This window comes from Petaurus breviceps, unplaced genomic scaffold (assembly GCF_028583685.1).
Source record: "Petaurus breviceps papuanus isolate PSGF00001 unplaced genomic scaffold, PetGlider_PUasm1.0 76, whole genome shotgun sequence".
Taxonomy (NCBI): Eukaryota; Metazoa; Chordata; class Mammalia; order Diprotodontia; family Petauridae; genus Petaurus; species Petaurus breviceps.
The window spans coordinates 61,142,682-61,160,652 of record NW_027186473.1 but is presented as its reverse complement, the minus strand read 5'-3'; the positions used below and the strand labels follow the sequence as shown (position 1 = coordinate 61,160,652).

The following is a 17,971-nucleotide window of genomic DNA, read 5'->3' as shown; positions in this document are numbered from 1 at the left end:
TATATCAAGGACATGAGATACAGATATCCAGGAAACAAGAACAAATGTTAGACAAACTCAGGATGAGAGTTTGGAGCTAAGGATATGGATTTTTGAGTAATCGACACAGATATTGAAACCAAAGGAATAGGAGAGGGCTTTTTGGTTTTTAATGGCATAAAGAATAAGTGTAGGGGAGGCCAGGCAGCACAGCAAGTAAGAGCACCGGCTCCAGTGTCGGAATGACATGTGGATCGAATCCAGGCTCAGACACTATTACCCACCCAGAAACACCTGGCCGTGTAACCTTGAGCAAGTTACTTAACCCCAATTGCTTAGGGGCGGCCAGGTGGCTCAGCGAGTAAGAGCACCGGCTCCAGTGTCAGGATGACCTGGGGATCAAATTCGGGCTCAGATATTTAGCACCACACCCAGAAATAACTGGCCGGGTAACCTTGAGCAAGTTACTTAACCCCTATTGCTTTAAAAAAAAAAAAAGAATGAGTGTAAAAGAAAAAAAAAGAACCACCAATAATAGCAACACAAAAAACTTATATTGAGAAATAGGAAAAAGAGACAGATTATTTAAAAAAAAATAGTAGTAAAGAATATTTAGGGCTGGAAGAAGTCTTAGAGAACATCTTTTATTTTATAAGGTAGAAAATAGGAAAGTGCCATGCTCATGGGCACATAAAAGTAAACCAAAGGCAGGATTTGAATTTAGGTTCTTTGACTGCAAATCCAATGTTTGATCCTTTTTACTATTAGCAATTATATTAACCCTAATGGAACATTAAATCTCCTAATCTGGAGTTAAGGCCAGGAGAGTTCAGGGTAACTGAAACCAAGGAAAGGGTTTCAAGTAAACTGTGATCAGTAGTATCAAATGGTACATGGATATTGCGGTAGATAAATACATGGAAAAAGCCATTGGATTTTCGACTTGGAAGTTTATTGACCTTGAAGACAGCAATTCCAGCTGAGTGCTAGAATAGGAGTGCTAGCGATAGAAGCCAAGTTTCAAAGGATTGACGAGTGGGTGGGTTGTGAGGAATTGTATCTTGTGAGAGTAGACTCTTAGACTGTGCCGTAAGGCAGTCTAGTTGGAAAAAAAAATGTTAGCTTGATGAATTTAGGGAAGAATGTTTTAGGATAAGCGACACTTTTGCAATCATATGTAGAGGGGAAAGAACCTGTAGAAAGAAGATTGAAGATTTGTGGGAGGATAATGGAGTAGGGACTTTAGTCCCCATTTCAACCATTTCTTCTTGGATTTCCCATCACATCAATCTAAATATGTCTAAAACTAAACATCTTTTCTATTTCCGTGAATAATAGCAACCGTCTTCTCAATCACTTAGCTTCAAGACCACAAAGTCATTTTAAAATTTATTCCATACCCCTTATTGCTAAATCTAATTAGTTTTAAAATCCCATCAACAATTTCTTCAAAATAGATTCTATCTGTCCCCCTTTTTTAATCAAAATTTAAACCTCATTCTTCACCTAAATGTTCTTTCACTTTCAATTTTTTATTTAAACCTTTAAATTCACATTTCAAACAGGCACCTTTGATACTACCCTGCTCAAAATCTGGAATGACTTCCCGTTTAACTTTGAAGTATAAACTCCTTAGTTTGGAATTCAAAGTCCATTGTGCTCCAAAAAAACCCTTTTGAGATTAATCTCCCACTACTCAAATCAAAGATATTTATACCCCTGCTAAACTGGTCTGTTCATTGTCCTTCAAACCTACTTTGTGCTTTACTCTGCCAGTGCCTTTGTTCGTACTATCTTCAGTACCTCCCCACCATCTCTCCTTATCAGATTTCTATGTATCCTACAAAGACCAGGTCTGTTATTTACTCTTTTGTGAAGCAGTTGTCTCTAATAATCCTAATCTTTTTGTTGTCATTTTTTTTGTTTTGTTGTCATTCAGTCATTTTTCAGTCACATCTGACTCTTCCTGGTTGCATTTGGGGTTTTCTTGGCAAAGATACTGATGTGGTTTACCATGTCCTTCTCTAGCTCATTTTACCTTCCTCAGTTAAGGAAGCTGCAGGAAGGAGGGTTAAGTGTCTTCCCAGGGTCACACAGCTAGTAAGTATCTGAGACCAGATTTGAACTCAGGAAAAGGAGTCTTCTTGACTCTAGGAGGGAGTACTCTGTCTACTGTGCCACCTAGCTGCCCTGTCCTTAACCAGTGATTTTTATTCCTTCTGAATTCCTGAAGCATTTAGCACTCATACCATGGGTGACCATGTCCCTGTTAGCACTGAGCACAGTGCCTTATACCTAGTAAGATATCTCATGTATGGTTGTTGAATGGAGTTAAATTGAATTACTAGATTGTAAGCTCCAGCAGGGTAAGTTTTATTTCTTATGCATCTTTACATTCCTGTATCAGATAGTTAGAAAAGTCTTAATAGAATGAATAGTGAGCATTTTAACTGGACCTTGAGTGATAGATAGGATTGGGATAAGCATAGTGGAAAGAAAAGAAAATTATAAATTTAGAGAACAGCATGAGTGCAAGGACAGGGGATCACCGCTGGGAAAGGAGAGATGGTATTGAAAGAAGGGTCCAGGATGCCATCATCCCTCAGCTCCCCAGTCTCATTCCTACCACATACCCAGTCAGTTGCCTAATCTTGTTTCTTTACAACATATCTTAAATTTGTCCCCTTCCTTCCTCATTCAGCCACCACTCTTATTCAGCCTTTCATTCTCTCTTACCCGAATTTTATTTCAGTTTATGTTTACATTCAGAATTTATTTCTCATAATTGGTCTTCCTCAAATATCTCCCTATTCCATACATCCTTTATATAGTTTCCAAAGTAGTTTTTTTTTTCCTAAAGCACAGATCTGAAGCCATTCCTTATTCAGTAAAGTCTAATTGCTCCCTCGAGGATTAAATATAAATTCCTTGGTTTGACATTTAAAGAATTTCATAATCTACCTAAATCTTCCGTTCTAGACTTTCTGAATTTTCCTCCCTTTTCAATGCATTATGTTGCTCAGGCGAATTGACCTTCTTAGTGTTCTTAACATGCCACGCCCATCTTGGTTACATGGACCTCTGTACCAACTGAATGTACTCCCTAGCTTCCTTCAAGACTCAGTTAAGGGCTCCTCAATTCAGGAGACCTTTCCTCATCCCTGCAGTTGCTGGTGGCTTCCTTCCCTTAAGATCAATTGCATGAATGCATTCATTTATTCTGCATATAACAATTTGTAAATAGAGGACACAAGTCATTCTTTTATTCCTGCTATATTAATTGCTATTTCATTTATCCACAGGAGCTCCACCAAACCTTCTTATCCCTTTTCAAACATCTTATGGCTTCTCATCCCTCCACCCAAACTGAGAACTTTACCTCAGAAAAATTGAGGTCATTTACCATGAAACTTCCCCTCTCCCCTCTTCTGCATCTCATATCATCCCTATGCCTTTCCGCCCCTGTCTCCTTCTTCATCCTTCTCTCACATGATGAGTTGGCCTAACTCTTTACCAAAGTCAGCCCTTCTACCTGCTCAGGTGATCTCATTCTATCCCATCTCTTCCAACTTCCAACTATGTCAGTTATTTTTAGTCTTTCCAGTATATTGGCTCATTCCCTACTACCTACAAATATGCCCATGTCTCCCCCACCCTGAAAAAGAACTTTCATTTGATCCTTCTGTCTCTGCTAACTAACATTGTATATCTCTTCTGCCCTTTGTAACTAAACTTCTTAAAAAGGCTTTCTACAATAGGTGTCTCCACTGTCTCTTCTCTCACTCTATTCTTAAACCCTTTTTTCCTTGCTTCTGACCTTATTTCACCAAAAGTACTCTCTCCAAAGTTACCAGGCCTCTTAGTTGCCAAATCCAGTCCTCATTCTTCTCAGCCTCTTTGCAGCCTTGACACTGCTAAATCACTCTCTCCTCTCTAGGTTTCAGGACCTCATTCTTTATGTTCCTGACCACCCTTTCCTCAGTTTCCTCATCTAGATCACACCGTCCTAAGAACCTAGGAGTTATTTTTGACTCCTCACTATCTCTCACCCTCCATATCTGATATGTTGCCAAGGCCTGTCCAGTTCACTTTTGCAATATCTGTCATATACATTCCCTTCTCTCCTTTGATACTACAACCACTCTTGTTCAGGCCCTCATTACCTCATATCTTAGATTATTGCAGTAGCCTGCTGGTGGATCTGCCTGCCTCAAGTCTCTCCTTTCTCCAGGCCATCCTCCATTGAGCTGCTAAAGTGATTTTCCTAAAACGCAGTTCCAGCCATGTCACTTCCCATCACCATTCAATAAACTTCAGTCGTTCCCTATCACTTCCAGAATCTAATACAAAATGGTCTATTTGAGATTCAAAGCCTTTCTTCCTACCTTTCCAGTTTTCTTATACCTTACTCCCCATCATGCATTCTTTGATCCTATGACGCCAGCCTCTTGACTGTTCCACAAACAAAACACTCCAACTCTTGGATCCAGGTATTTTCTCTGGTTGCCCCCCATCCCTGGAACACTCTCTGTCTTCCACTCTGAACTCTCTGGCTTCCTTTAAGTCCCAGCGAAAATCCCATGTCCTATAGAAAGCCTTCTCCAACTCATCTTAATTATAATGCTTTCCTTTTCTTGATTATTTCCTATTTATCCTGTATGCAGCTTGTTTGTACATATCTGTTTGTTGTCTTCCCCCATTAGATTTTGAGCTCCTTGAGGGCAAGGGCAATCTTTTGCCTCTTTTTGTTATCTCTGGTGCTTAGCGTAGTACCTGGCATATAGTAGGTGATTAATTAATATTTGTTGATTGATAGTGAAGATTTAGTAGGTCATCTGCATAAGATAATAGAAACTATGAGAATTCAAGAATTCACCTCTGGAAATCAGTGGTGTTGAAAACAGCAGTGGACCAATGGCAGAGTTATGGGGAATGCTCCCAATTTGAAGTTAGGAAGATGAGAAAGTACCGTTAAATGTATATAAGTTATTGTAGAAATGTATATGAGATCCAGAATTAGTAGTCCTCGAAAGACTACTGAATAATTTGGTCATAGCATATGGAAGGGAATGTAGAAAGCATCTTATTTTATGGATGAGATCCAGAAGAGATAAATAACTTTACCAGGGTTATGCTGAAACTAAGTAGCAGAGCCAAGATGGAAATACAGACCTTCTGAAAGCTGATCCATTACTTTTTCTACCATACTACATTGTTTTTCTTATGTAACCATCTGATTAGTTCATCTGTCACCTTCAAAAGATCTATTTGTAATTATATGCCATTGCTATTTTCATCACTCATTGTTCTCTTGAAAATGACCAGATGGTGGAAGCAAAATACTTTTTTATTGTGCTATATTATTCTAAGTCTTCCATAAAAACAGCTTGAGATATCACTATGCAATAAAAATGTAGGCAGTTTGAATACTTATTTTCATTTAGGGATATGTCAAGGCTTATTAGGAAGATAGCCTTTTTTGCTTTTAATGTTAAGGGATATCTTGAAAAAAATCTTCATTTAGAGCAAACTTCAGTAAATGTAAAAAGTACTTCAGCTCTTGCATACAACAGTATATGCTACAACTGTCATTGCTGTAAGAGAATAGAAGGCAGATAGAACCATCAAGTAATACTTTTAAGGACAGGTGGCAATCATGGAAAAAGTATCTTGAGAAAGGTATTGACCATCATAAAAGCATTAGACTATATCAATATAACAATAATTACCATTTTCATATATAGTACTTTGTTTTGCATAGATCCCATTTTATCCTCACAACAACCCTGAGATGTGGGTGCCATTATTATTATTCCTATTTCACAGATGAGGAAACTAAGGCAGGTAGAGGTTCACTGACTTGCCCAGAGTCACACTGCTAGTAAATATTTTAGGTCAGATTTGAAGTCAGTCAGGTCTTCCTGACTCCAGACCCAGCACTCTGCTGCACCACTCTGCTACATATAGAAGTAAAGGGTGAAGTAATTTATTCAAGATCCTGGTAGTAAGTGGTCAAGACCAGTAAAATGGGCAAGAGATCTAGAAAGTATCCATACAGAAACAGTGTTAACAAAACACAGGACTCATCGCTTCACAGCCACCTATAGAAAGACTAACACTTCTTCAATCAAAATGGAAGAAAAAGATTAATAAAAATTTTGAGGTCACATGATTAGCAAATAAAAACATTGCAAAAATACTTTTAGAACAAGCATTTGTCAAACAGTGAAAACTGACAATACTATATATGCCACATTGTATTTGTTAACTATAACTGAAACTTGTTTAACCTCAGGCAAAGCTTGTGAAACAACTGATATACAAAAGCAGTCAAAAAGTCTTCTTATAATAACTGCATAAACTCAGGCAAACAGATGACAGGGTTATTTTTTTTCCTTTTGATTTTTTTATTCATTTTGAACCTAAATACAGAAAGACAAAAGGAAAAGAAAAACATAACCATGTGCACAGTACAGCAGAAAGGGAGGATTCAATATAAAAGCATGGATTTCCATTTCAGACTTTATTTTTTTTCAACTATGGAATAAATTCTGCACATTGTTCTCAGAGCTACCCTGCTTTTCTGTGCTTCCTTCTAAGTTTTCTTTTCTCTGCTGCACAGTTTTTATATTTTTTACTGCCTCCCTTAATTGCTTCCATTGATAAGTTCTTTTTCTAGAGGAGGATAGCATCTTCCTTCATAGGCCCTTTGTAGTTGGTTTGAGTATTTCTGATACTCAAGATGAATTAGTCATTTAAAGTTGTTCTTTGGACAGAATTTCTTTTACTGTGTACATCATTCACTTGGTACTGTTCATTTCACTTTTCATTATTTCATGCAAGTCTTTTCATATTTTTTTTTTCCTAAATTCAACCAGCTCATTGTTTCTTATAGCACAGGAATATTCCATCATTGTCATATACCACAACTTGTTTAGCTGTTCCTCAAACGAAGAGCAGGTATCATTTTAACCAATCTAACAGGCATAAGATGATATCTCAAAGTTGTTTTAATTTGCATTTCTCTAATCAGTGCATTTTTTATTTAGCATTTTTTCATGTGATTTAGCATTTTTTCTTATGATGATAGCTCTTTATGTATTTGACAAAGTTCTTTACATATTTGAGAGGTGAGAATATCTGAGATACTATCTATATTCTTTTCTGAATTTTCTGCTTCCCTGTGAACCTTGTTTTATACATTGTTTTATTTGTATAAAAACTATTTTTAATAAATGATAAATTATCTGTTTTATATCTCACATACTCTTTCCCTTGTTTATATATAAATTGTTCTCCATCCTTGTCTGATAGGTAATGTGTTCCATGTTTTTCTCATTTTCTTGTGATATCTTCCTTTATTTCTAGGTCATATATCCATTTTGATCTTGTCTTGGTAAATGGTTTAAGATATTGGTCTATGGTCAATTTCTGCCAGACTGCTTTCCAGCTTTCTGAACAATTTTTACCCAATAATGAATTCTTATACCCAAAATTTAAACCTTTATTTTTGCCAAACAGAAACTTACTATAATCATTTTTTAAAATTTGCATTTCTCTAATCCAGAATTTATTTATTTACTTTTAGTTTTCAACATTCATTTCCACAAGATTTTGAGTTTCAAATTTTCTTCCCACCTTTCCCCTACCCCCCACCCCAAGATGGTGAACACACTGAATACTCCTTCCCCCAATCTGCCCTCTCTTATACCCCCCCTTACTTTTTTATAGGACAAGATGGATTTCTCTACCCCATTGCCTATATATCTTATTTCCCAGTTGCATGTAAAAACAGTTTTTTAACATTTGTTTTCAAAACTTTGAGTTCTAGATTCTCTCTCTTCTTCCCTGTTCACCCACCCCCACTGGGAAAACAGGCAATTCAATATAAGTTATACATGTATAATTATGCAAAACATTTCCATAGTAGTCATATTGCGAAAGACTAATTATATTTCCCTCTGTCCTATCCTGCCCCCCATTTATTCTGTTTTCTCCTTTGACCCTGTCCCTTTTCAATAGTGTTTGCTTCTGACTACCCTCTCTCCCTATCTACCCTCCCTTCTGTCATCCCCCCTCCCCCCCTTATCCCCTTTCCCCCTACTTTCCTATAGGGTAAGATACCCAATTGAGTATGTATGTTATTCCCTTCTTAAGCCAAGTCCAATGAGAGGTTGACTCATTCCATTTCACCTCCCTGCTCTTCCCCTCAATTGTAACAACTTTCTGTTGCCTCTTTTATGTAAGAAAATTACCCTATTCTGTCTCTCCCATCTCCCAATATATTCCTCTCTCACCTCTTAATTTTATTTTTAAGATATCATCCCTTCATATTCAACTTACCTAACTGTGCTCTCTATGTATACACAGACACACACATATTTATATATATTTACACACACACATACACCTACCTATACATATATATGTAGATATATATATACACATGCATATATATGTATATGTATATACACATACATATATAGATAGGTAGGTATCCCCTTCAGCTATCTTAATACTGAGAAAAGTCTCATGAGTTACAAATATTGTCTTTCCATGTTTGAATATAAACAGTACAACTTTTATAAGTCCCTTATAATTTCTCTTTCCTGTTTACCTTTTCATGCTTCTCTTGCTTCTTGTATTTGAAAGTCATATTTTCTGTTCAGCTCTGATCTTTTCATCATGAATGCTTAAAAGTCCTCGAAGTATTATACTCAGTTTTGGTGGGTAGGTGATTCTTGGTTTTAATCCTAGCTCCTTTGACCTCTGGAATACCATATTCCAAGCCCTTTGATTTCTTAATGTAAAACCTGCTGGCTCTTGTGTTATCCTGATTGTGTTTCCATAATACTGAAATTGTGTCTTCCTGACTGCTTGTAATATTTTCTCCTTGACTGGTAACTCTGGAATTTGGCTATAATATTCCTAGGAGTTTTATTTTTGGGGATCTTTTTCAAGAGGCAATTTGGTGAATTCTTTCAATTTCTATTTTACCCTCTGGTTCTAGAATATCAGGGCAGTTTTCCTTGATAACTTCTAGAAAGATGATGTCTTGGTTTTTTTCTTTCTTGATCAAGGCATTCAGATAGTCCAATAATTTTAAAATCATGTCTCCTGGATCTTTAAAAACATCTTCCAGAGGTCAGTGGTTTTTCCAGTGCGATATTTCACATTGCCATCTCTTTATTCATTCTTTTGGATCTGTTTTATAATATCTTGATTTCTCATAAAGTCATTAGCTTACATTTGCTCCAGTCTGGTTTTGACAGAATTATTTTCTTCAGTGAGCTTTTGAACTTCCTTTTCCACCTGGCCAGTACTACTTTTTAAGGGATTCTTCTCCTCATTGGCTTTTTGGACCTCTTTTGCTGTTTGAGTTAGTCTGTTTTTTAAGGTGTTGTTTTCTTCAGTATCTTTTTTAGGTCTCCTTTAGCAGAATGTTGATTGTTTTTCATGTTTTTCTTGCATCATTCTCATTTTTCATCCCAATTTTTCCTCTACTTCTCTTACTTGATTTTCAAAATCCTTCTTGAGCTCCTCTATGGCTTGCAACCAATTCATTTTTTTCTTGGAGGCTTTTGATGGAGGAGTTTTGACTTTGTTGTCTTCTTGTGGTTTTATGTTTTGATCATCTTTGTCACCAAAGAATGATTTTATAGTCTGATTTCTCTTCCTCTGTTTGCTCATCTTGCCAGCTAGTTACTTGACTTTTGAGTTCTTTGCCATGGTAGCACTCTGCTTCTATAGTGGAGAGTGCTATATCCCAAATTTTTGAGGTTTTGTGCAGCTGTTGTCAGAGCTTCTCCTAGGCACCTGCCTCAGAACTGTAAAGAGGATTGCCTCTCTACAGCCTCAAGAGACTCTGCCATGCAAGCACTCCTCACACCCCAGGACTGCCACCCGAGACTGACCCAGATCCAAGCGGGGCAAAACAAGATAATCCTGCCTCAGAGCCAGCAAAGAAGTTTCTTGCAATTGTCCTCTGGTAAATTGCTTGTTCCCCCCACTATCTTTGGGTCTGGAGGCCCAGAAGCTGATGCAGCCACTGTTGCCTTTGTTGCCCCAGGGGCAGAGGCCAGACCATGCACTTATCTCACTCAGGTTCAACAGAGTTACCCACTGACCTTTTACTTTTTCTTTGGTGTTTATGGTTTGAGAAGTCTGGAAACTGCCACAGCTACCAGTGATTCAGTCCCCTGAGTTCTGGAACTGCACTCCATTCCAGCCCGGTGCAATAGACCCTTCCTGTTGACCTGCCAGGCTATCTTCAGCAGGAGATTTGTGTTCCTCTGTCACTCTGTGGGTTCTGTGGCTCTAAAATTTGTTGAGAGTCATTTTTATGGCTATTGGAGGTGTTTGGGGAGGGAGCTCAAGCAAGTTCCTGCTTGTATTTTGGCATCTTGGCTCTGCCCCCCCCCCCCCCCCCCCCATAATCATTTTCTACTGGGTATTATATGTCTACTCTTTTCCACTTATCTACCTTTCTATTTCTTAACCAGTACCAGATAGTTTTGATAATTACTACCTTATAATATATTTTAAGATCTTATACTGCTAAGCCTTCTTCCTTTACATTTTTTCATTAGTTTTTTTTAAATTCTTGACCTTTTGTTCTTCCAAATGAATTTTCTTATTTGTTATTTTTTTCCTTCTTATGTTATTTTGTGAACTCTAGCCAGGCCAACCTTAGGTATTCTTCTCCACCCCTAACATGGCTAAGACCTCTAGTCCTGATAATGTGCAAATGCTTTTGTTCCCTGCAGTTCCTCCTGACTGCAAACTTCAGTTTATTCCTCTGCTCTTGAACCAAAAACAGAGATTCTGCTCTCCTGCAAGTGCCCACAACCAGCAGGGTCTATAAGGTGAAAGTTTCTTTTATGAGGTTGCCTCACAATCCAGCTACCCTGTTTGTTCATTCAGCAGCATCTTCCCAAAGGTATTACCCTTCACTCTTTCCCAAGATCCTCTTAGAATCTTAGAAGGACAACTGCTTTATCCCAGCTTTTATTTATTTCTGCCACTCTGCATTCACTTGGAGGTGATGTTCTGTCTTGTTTTAGCAGGAAATTTGGAGAGCCTGGTATTCTCTGACCTACTCCACCATTTCAGATGACTGGGTTATTCATTGTTGTTTACAAAAACAAAAGTTTATGGTAGCAATTTAGGACTAGGCCATTACCACAAAGATTACGGAAAGGTTGCCTGTACTTGAGCAAACTATGCAAGGAAATGGTAGAAGCCATGTAAATCTCACTGCAACATTGAGAACTCAAACAGTAAACTCTACTAGATCTGAAATATGGACAAAACCATTGTCCACTACTACTCAGACATAGCATTGATAAAAGCTTAAAAATAGTTTTTAATAGATGTCACCATATAGAATATTCATAATCATCAGATGACAATGAATAGAAAGCTTAGAAAATATAGAGACTAGTGGGAGAAGTCAGAATTATGTGTGAAGACAAGGTATATATCATTGTAGTTGTCCTTGTGATGCCATCACTGAGCATCCAGAAGATGAGCTTACAACCCAGTAAATTATCCAAGGAAACAGTGGGAAATCCTGAAATACTCCACTGAAAGCTGGAATCACTTTGAACCTCTGAAATAAATACCAGCAAGACATGACCTGGTATCTAGATTTATGCACCAGAAATTCACTGTCTCTCATGGATGGTTAGATGATAAATCTCCATAATACAAATACATTCCTCAGAATATCTTGTACAATATAACCAATAAACTATATAGGTTCTAAACTATTATCATTGACCTAACTGTTATACTGGACTTAGTAATTGATTCATGAAAGTGTTTAATGGGCTTTGTCGTCTTAAATGCTCAGCCATACTACACAGAATGAGAAGTTTTAAAATATATAAAGAGGCGACTGTCCTTCTTGTTCTGTCTGCTGTTGGACCAGTACTGAGGACATTTGTAATGAGCATATAGAGGATAAGCTATTGCATCCTAATCCAGAGACAAACAGCATTTATTTTATCCAGCTGGATCAGTAGTCTGTAGAACACTAAATAGAAAGAAATATCAGGATGGCAACTTGTGTAAGGACCAATTCTATTTGAACCTCATCAAAAGAAATGAGAATGAAATAATGATAGTTATCATTGTTAGCTATTTACATAGCTCTGAGATTTGCAAAGTGTTTAATATGCATTATCTCAAGTAGATGGTGTTATTGTCCCCATTTTTCAGATGAAGAAACTGCTGCTCATAGAAGTTAATCCACTTGCTCACAGTTACACAGCTAATAGGTATCTGTGCAGAGGTCTTCCTGAAAACAGATTTCCTTCAATCCAATTCCAGTGGTCTACTATGCTATACTCCCCAGGACTGAGAGATTGAAGAGGAGAGAGCAAGTAGATAATCAAAAGGGCAGCTTCTGAGAGAACACAGAATCAAGGACGCAGTTAGAGGGGTTGGCCTTGGGAAGAAGGATCATCCTTTTGTCAGAGACTACAGCAAAGGAAGAAATAGCCAGGGATGGTATAAAGTACTTTTGAGAGATAAAATATAGAAAAGGAAAGCACTCACAACATATAACCTTTTATACAGGGTACTTGCTTCTGCTCTTCTGTGAATGAGGCTTGCTGGCCTCATGGGAAGACAAGATTTAATTTATTTAGCAGACAGCACACAGGACACAAGGGCAGATGACACGATCTAATGAGATCTGCCTATTTGTTTCACCTTGCTATTATTCTCTAGACTCATCAGTCTATTCCCCTATGTTCTGGGCTCTTCCCTATACCATAACTCACTTGTGTATTTCTTCCCTGTATCCCCATTGCCTTCAAATATGTTTTGGTTATTAATAATAATCATTTAAAAAATTCTGTTGACCCTGTCAAACTAGCATTCAACATCTGCCTTCTGTTTCATTGCCAAATAGATAGTTATTTACCCTCCCTGCCTCTATTTCCACGCAACCTATTTATCAGTTCTTTACAGTTGGGCTTTTGATTCCACTTCCCTGCTGAAACTGCGCTCTTAACAACTAGCAAGTGCTTTGCCCCATAGCAGACACATCAAAATTATTTGTTGAGTTGAATTGGATGACAGACTGTGTCACAGGTGTCCTCAGGAAATTGCAATTAATTAGCATTTTAAATCATATATTTTATCTTCATAACTACCTTTTAATGTATATATACAGTTTTGTTCTATCTAGTTCCAGCTATGTAGCAGATTTTTTTCCTCTCCTGAATCTGTCATTTCTTGATAATAAATTAGGTACCTAAGGAAGTAGATAAGCTTTTTCAAACCCTAGAGTACCATTTAGCTTACCAAGTGCTGGTGAGATCATTATTGTAGCATCACAGTATAGTTAAAAGGATAGTTAATTTTATTGGCATTGGTATTATGTATATGTATGTACATAATTTAATCAAATGAAAAAGCAAAATAGATGTTTTAGGGTATATGTAGATAATAAGGATACAGGGATAACCAAAATAAAACATTTATTTTTCATCTTATTAAATTATCATACCTATATATCTTATATTACATAAAGGTTTATTTCTTTTTAAAATTTGATTCTTCTGGGAAAAATGCTCTTTTGTATATGCAGTAAAGACAATCTATGATATTTACCCATTTGATGTTTTTTCTTCATTCAAATATCTTATTGCATATCTTGTATATAGTTTTATTTGGTGAAAAAAACTTCCCGTTTCCTCCATATATGCCTTAAAAAATGTCTACTCATCAAAAAAAATTGTTACTACCATGTCCCCATGTGATTGGATTTTTAAGTCCAGCATTATAATGTAGTTTTTCTTTTTGACCTTTTCCTCCTTCCTACCTGGAATAAAAGGTAAATTTAAAACTTTTTATTAGTTGGTAAAATTTATTGACAAAAAAATTTATCTACATATATTCTAAATCCCTGCTAATCAGCAATATTCAATTTTAAGTTAGTGTATAGAGCCCTAAACTAAGCCTCACAATTCATCCATGTATTTATTCATTGTATTTATCAATTCCATGTATTTTTCCAACCTGAGTTTGAGTCCTGGCTCTACCACTTATTAGCTGGGAGAATTTGCACATCATTGAATATCTCTGAATCTCTGCTTCCTCATCTTTAAATGAAGATACTAATACCTGCATTATGTACATCCCAGTGTTTTTGTGTAGGTCAAAAGAGATAACATGGATAAAGTAATTTGAAATTGTAAAGTACTTTATAAATGTGTTTATTATTACTATTATCATTATAGAATAATTACAACCTTCTGTTTTATTTTTAGGAGAAGAAAGACAAAAAACAAAAACATGAGAAAAAACAAAAGAAACATCTTGTTCTTTATGCATCTGAATCATTTCCTCAATGGAGTTCTCCAGGAAAACTTGCACCAGCAAAAAATTGAGAATTCTAAATCCAGTCTTGTCCAATCCTTATTTAACAGTAACCAATTTAAAAGGGGTTTCTGAACATACTTTGTATATTTTATTTTTAGAATGGAAATTCTATTTAAAGTGCATTTCCAGAAGACTGCTGTAATATAAAAAGTTGTTTGGAGTTTAATGATGAAAGTACTGTATAGGTTATAGATAAGCAGGTTGCCTCAAAAGCCAAGATGTAGATTATTTCCATTTAGACCAAAAAAAAAAAAAAAACCTCCTATCATGTCCTTTAAATTCTCCACAATTAGATGACTTTAGTCTTGGTGAATATGTGTATCTGGGATCCCTTTATGAAACATAACCATTTTATTTTGCAAACCCTCAAGGTACTATGATTATTGAGGTGCTTTTTAAATATATGAATTGATAATACCTTCAGGTCTATTTTTTTCATAGTTATTCACTGGAAAATATATGTAACATTTCCTTTATCTTAAAGGTATTATAGTTGCACTAAAGAATTCTAGAAGTATGCCAAGTTAATTTTTGGTAAGTGTGTTGCTCTATTAAACTACTAATAATCCTCAAATCTTCTCTTAAAAAAATCATCTTTCTGTTTCCTCTCATTACCCCAAAACAAACTTGCAGTTTTTAAAAATAAGTGCACTTTAACACCTCTGTTCTGGGTTCAGGTGACAGTTACAAGCACTTTTTTTAAAACCCCTCTTCTTCCTTCTAAACTCACTTTCTCTCTTGTTCCTTAATTACCCCTAGGGTCTAAGTGTTCAGTAATACTATAGTATTGTTTATTTATTCATTTGTCAAGAAAATTCCACAGGAGTTCCAAGACAGAGCCATTAATATTTTTCAAGAAGGTGGTAAATTTGACAATGGCAATTCTTATGCCATCTTGCCTGGTCCTCCTTGTGACTAAGGGCGTGCATTTGAAAACTAAGTGGCCAAGGACATGTGTGCAAGAGTTGGCAATAGAACCATCTTCCCCTACATACAGCTCTTTGGATTCATTAGCACCATGTTTTTTTTTATTTGTTTTGTTTTTTTCTTTTCTTTTTTAACTGAGCTACCTAGAAACAGATGAAATATATGCTTTCAGAATTACAGTGTTGCTTTAGTCCACAATGGAACACATAGAAAGTAGTAGGAAAATTGTAAAGTATAGCAAGATTTGGGTATCGAATCAGCTTTATGAAAAGTATTTGGACTCTCACAGTTGAATAGCAGGTTTAAGTCTCCAAAGAAATTCACTGTGAAGAAATTGGTGCTTTTTAAGATGATGTTTCACCCATCCAAAATAGTTGTTATCACTAGTTGAATGAAGTTAGGATTTCAAATAGTATCCATTTTATTCAAACTTTTACACAGCAGTGTTTTGACAACATAGTAGGCTAAAAGTTGTTCTTGGGCTATACAGTCCAGTAACACTGCAGATAAAAAAAACATCATTCATCCTTCAGACTGTCATCTAGGAGTTTACAACTATTCACTGATGATTTCATTCATTCCACCTGAACATGTGAAATATTTACAGTCAGCAGCACTGTTTTGGAAATTAACAGTATGTTTTAAGGAAGAAAACTTTAACTTTAAAGCAGAGTAATCCTGTATCTGGTGAAAGTGTTTTATCAGTAATATCATCTGAATGATATCACTGAATTGTGAAAGGATCAATAAGTAACCAGAAGCTAGCATGTCGTTCAGTGGTGCCAGTGTGACAAAGATTCCATTTCGTTCCCTTTGGGGCTATAAGACTTTCTTTTTGTCTGTGAGATTTTATGACTGCAGTAACATATTGTAGTAGACTTAACATTAAAGAATTGCATAATATTCCTCACAATTTTATAAACTCTACATTCTTAATATTAAATGTGTCTGTTTTTTAGTTGCTTGGCCTCATTATTTACTAACTTCCCTTTTTCTGTCATGGGCACCACTATCCCTCCAGTTATCCAGGTTTGTAGCCTGAAAATCATCCTCAACTTCTTCACTCTCATTTGCAAAATCTTGTCAGTTCTACCTCTACAACCTCTCATCTGTTCTCTTCTAATTCAGGCCCTCACCAACTCCTACCTAAATTTTTGCAAATAGCCTCCCAATTGGCCTTCCTGCATCCCATCTCCCTTTTCAAGCCATCCTCTATAGAACTTCCAAATTAATATTCCTAAAGCACAGTTCACTTCCCTGCCAAAGTCACTTTAGCAGTTTTCCATCATATGTAGGATGAAATAGAAAGCCCCCTGTTAGGCTAGAGCCAGACTGTGAAGGGGGACATTAAATGTCACTCTTTCCAAACTGAGTTCATAGTCTCCATTCACACATTGTCAATTCCAGACAAATTGGTCTAATTGCTATTCCCCCATATGACATTCCATCTCCTCCTTGCCTTTTGACACAGGTACAGAAAGGTTTCTCTTCCCCAGCTTTACCTCCCAGAAATCTTAGTTCCCTTTAGGCCTAACTCTGGTGCCTAGGACTTTGCTAAACTCTTCCTCTTCCCCTAGTTGTTAGTGTTATTGATGAATTCCTACCCCAGAGAAATTCTTTTCTATTATCTGTATTTTATGTTCCCTAAGTAAAATATAAGCTCCTTGAGACCAGAAATGATTTGCTTTTTATATTTATGTCCCCAGAACCTAGCATAGTGCTTTTGCATGTAAGTGCTTAAACGGCCTTTTGAATTTAGTTGAACTGATTTGAATGAACCTCTTTTGACCACTTTGTCAATGTGGAAGACAGACCATCATAAAGGGCTCTAAATTAAACATAGATACTGTGGCATCACTGCACATCTGGAATAGACAGAGAATTGCCACTTTCCCATCCCATTTATAAAGGCTATACTACCCAGAAGCTGAGAGCACTGGGGGGACAGGGCAGAACTTTACAAAAGGAAAAGTTCTGTTTTCTTAAGTATTTTTCTGTGATTATAAGCAATCTTTTATGTGAAGGGAACAGGGGAGCCCATCACTTCTCTTATGTAGCTGACAACTTATTCTCATTTAAAAGTAACCTGTGATCGAAGTATACAGATGCAGCAACATTCTTCCTCACAGTTAGAAATAAGCCAAGTTTTGGGAAAAATATGCAGAGCTAATATTTTCTCTTGAACCTCCAAAAGAAAATAAAATCTAATCTTTTATTTTTTTAGCCTTACACATTATTTGTGAAGTAACAATTCTTTTTGTAAACTCAGCTATAGAGACAATTTGCTCATTAGATTTTTTTTTCTCCAACAAGTTGCAAACATTTGAGGGTCTACTATGTATAAGGTACTGGTCTAGATTCTATGGGGGATACAAAGATAAATGGGAATGTGGCTCCTATCTTCAAGGAATTTAAAATAAAAATGTCTATTTGCCATGAGGTGAATAAATAGTTCTATCAGTTCAGGTAAGATTGAGTCCCCTTCTGATTTGAGTGATTAGGAAAGGCCACTAGATGGATAATGAATGAATACATACAGAAAGCATATCAATATGACACTTTGAATTTTAAAGAGCTTTCCTCCAGGAAAAATAACTGAGAGGAGAAAGAAAACTCCTAATATCTTAAAAGTTGAGGGTCATATTTTTATTTCATTTTTAAAATACAAGGT

At 36.4% G+C, this 17,971-nt stretch overlaps 1 protein-coding gene across 8 annotated transcripts in view; it reads left to right on the top strand.

The window, feature by feature from the left end:
• Positions 1 to 16,258, top strand: part of MAP9 (microtubule associated protein 9) — a 74,300-nt gene extending 58,042 nt beyond the window's left edge. For all 8 annotated transcript variants that reach the window (XM_069105602.1, XM_069105605.1, XM_069105600.1 and 5 more), the window contains one exon: positions 14,262 to 16,258. In XM_069105602.1, the coding sequence (XP_068961703.1) occupies positions 14,262 to 14,381 (120 nt within the window). In that variant the 3' untranslated portion in view covers positions 14,382 to 16,258. The remainder of the gene's footprint in view (positions 1 to 14,261) is intronic.
• The last annotated feature ends 1,713 nt before the right edge of the window (positions 16,259 to 17,971 follow it).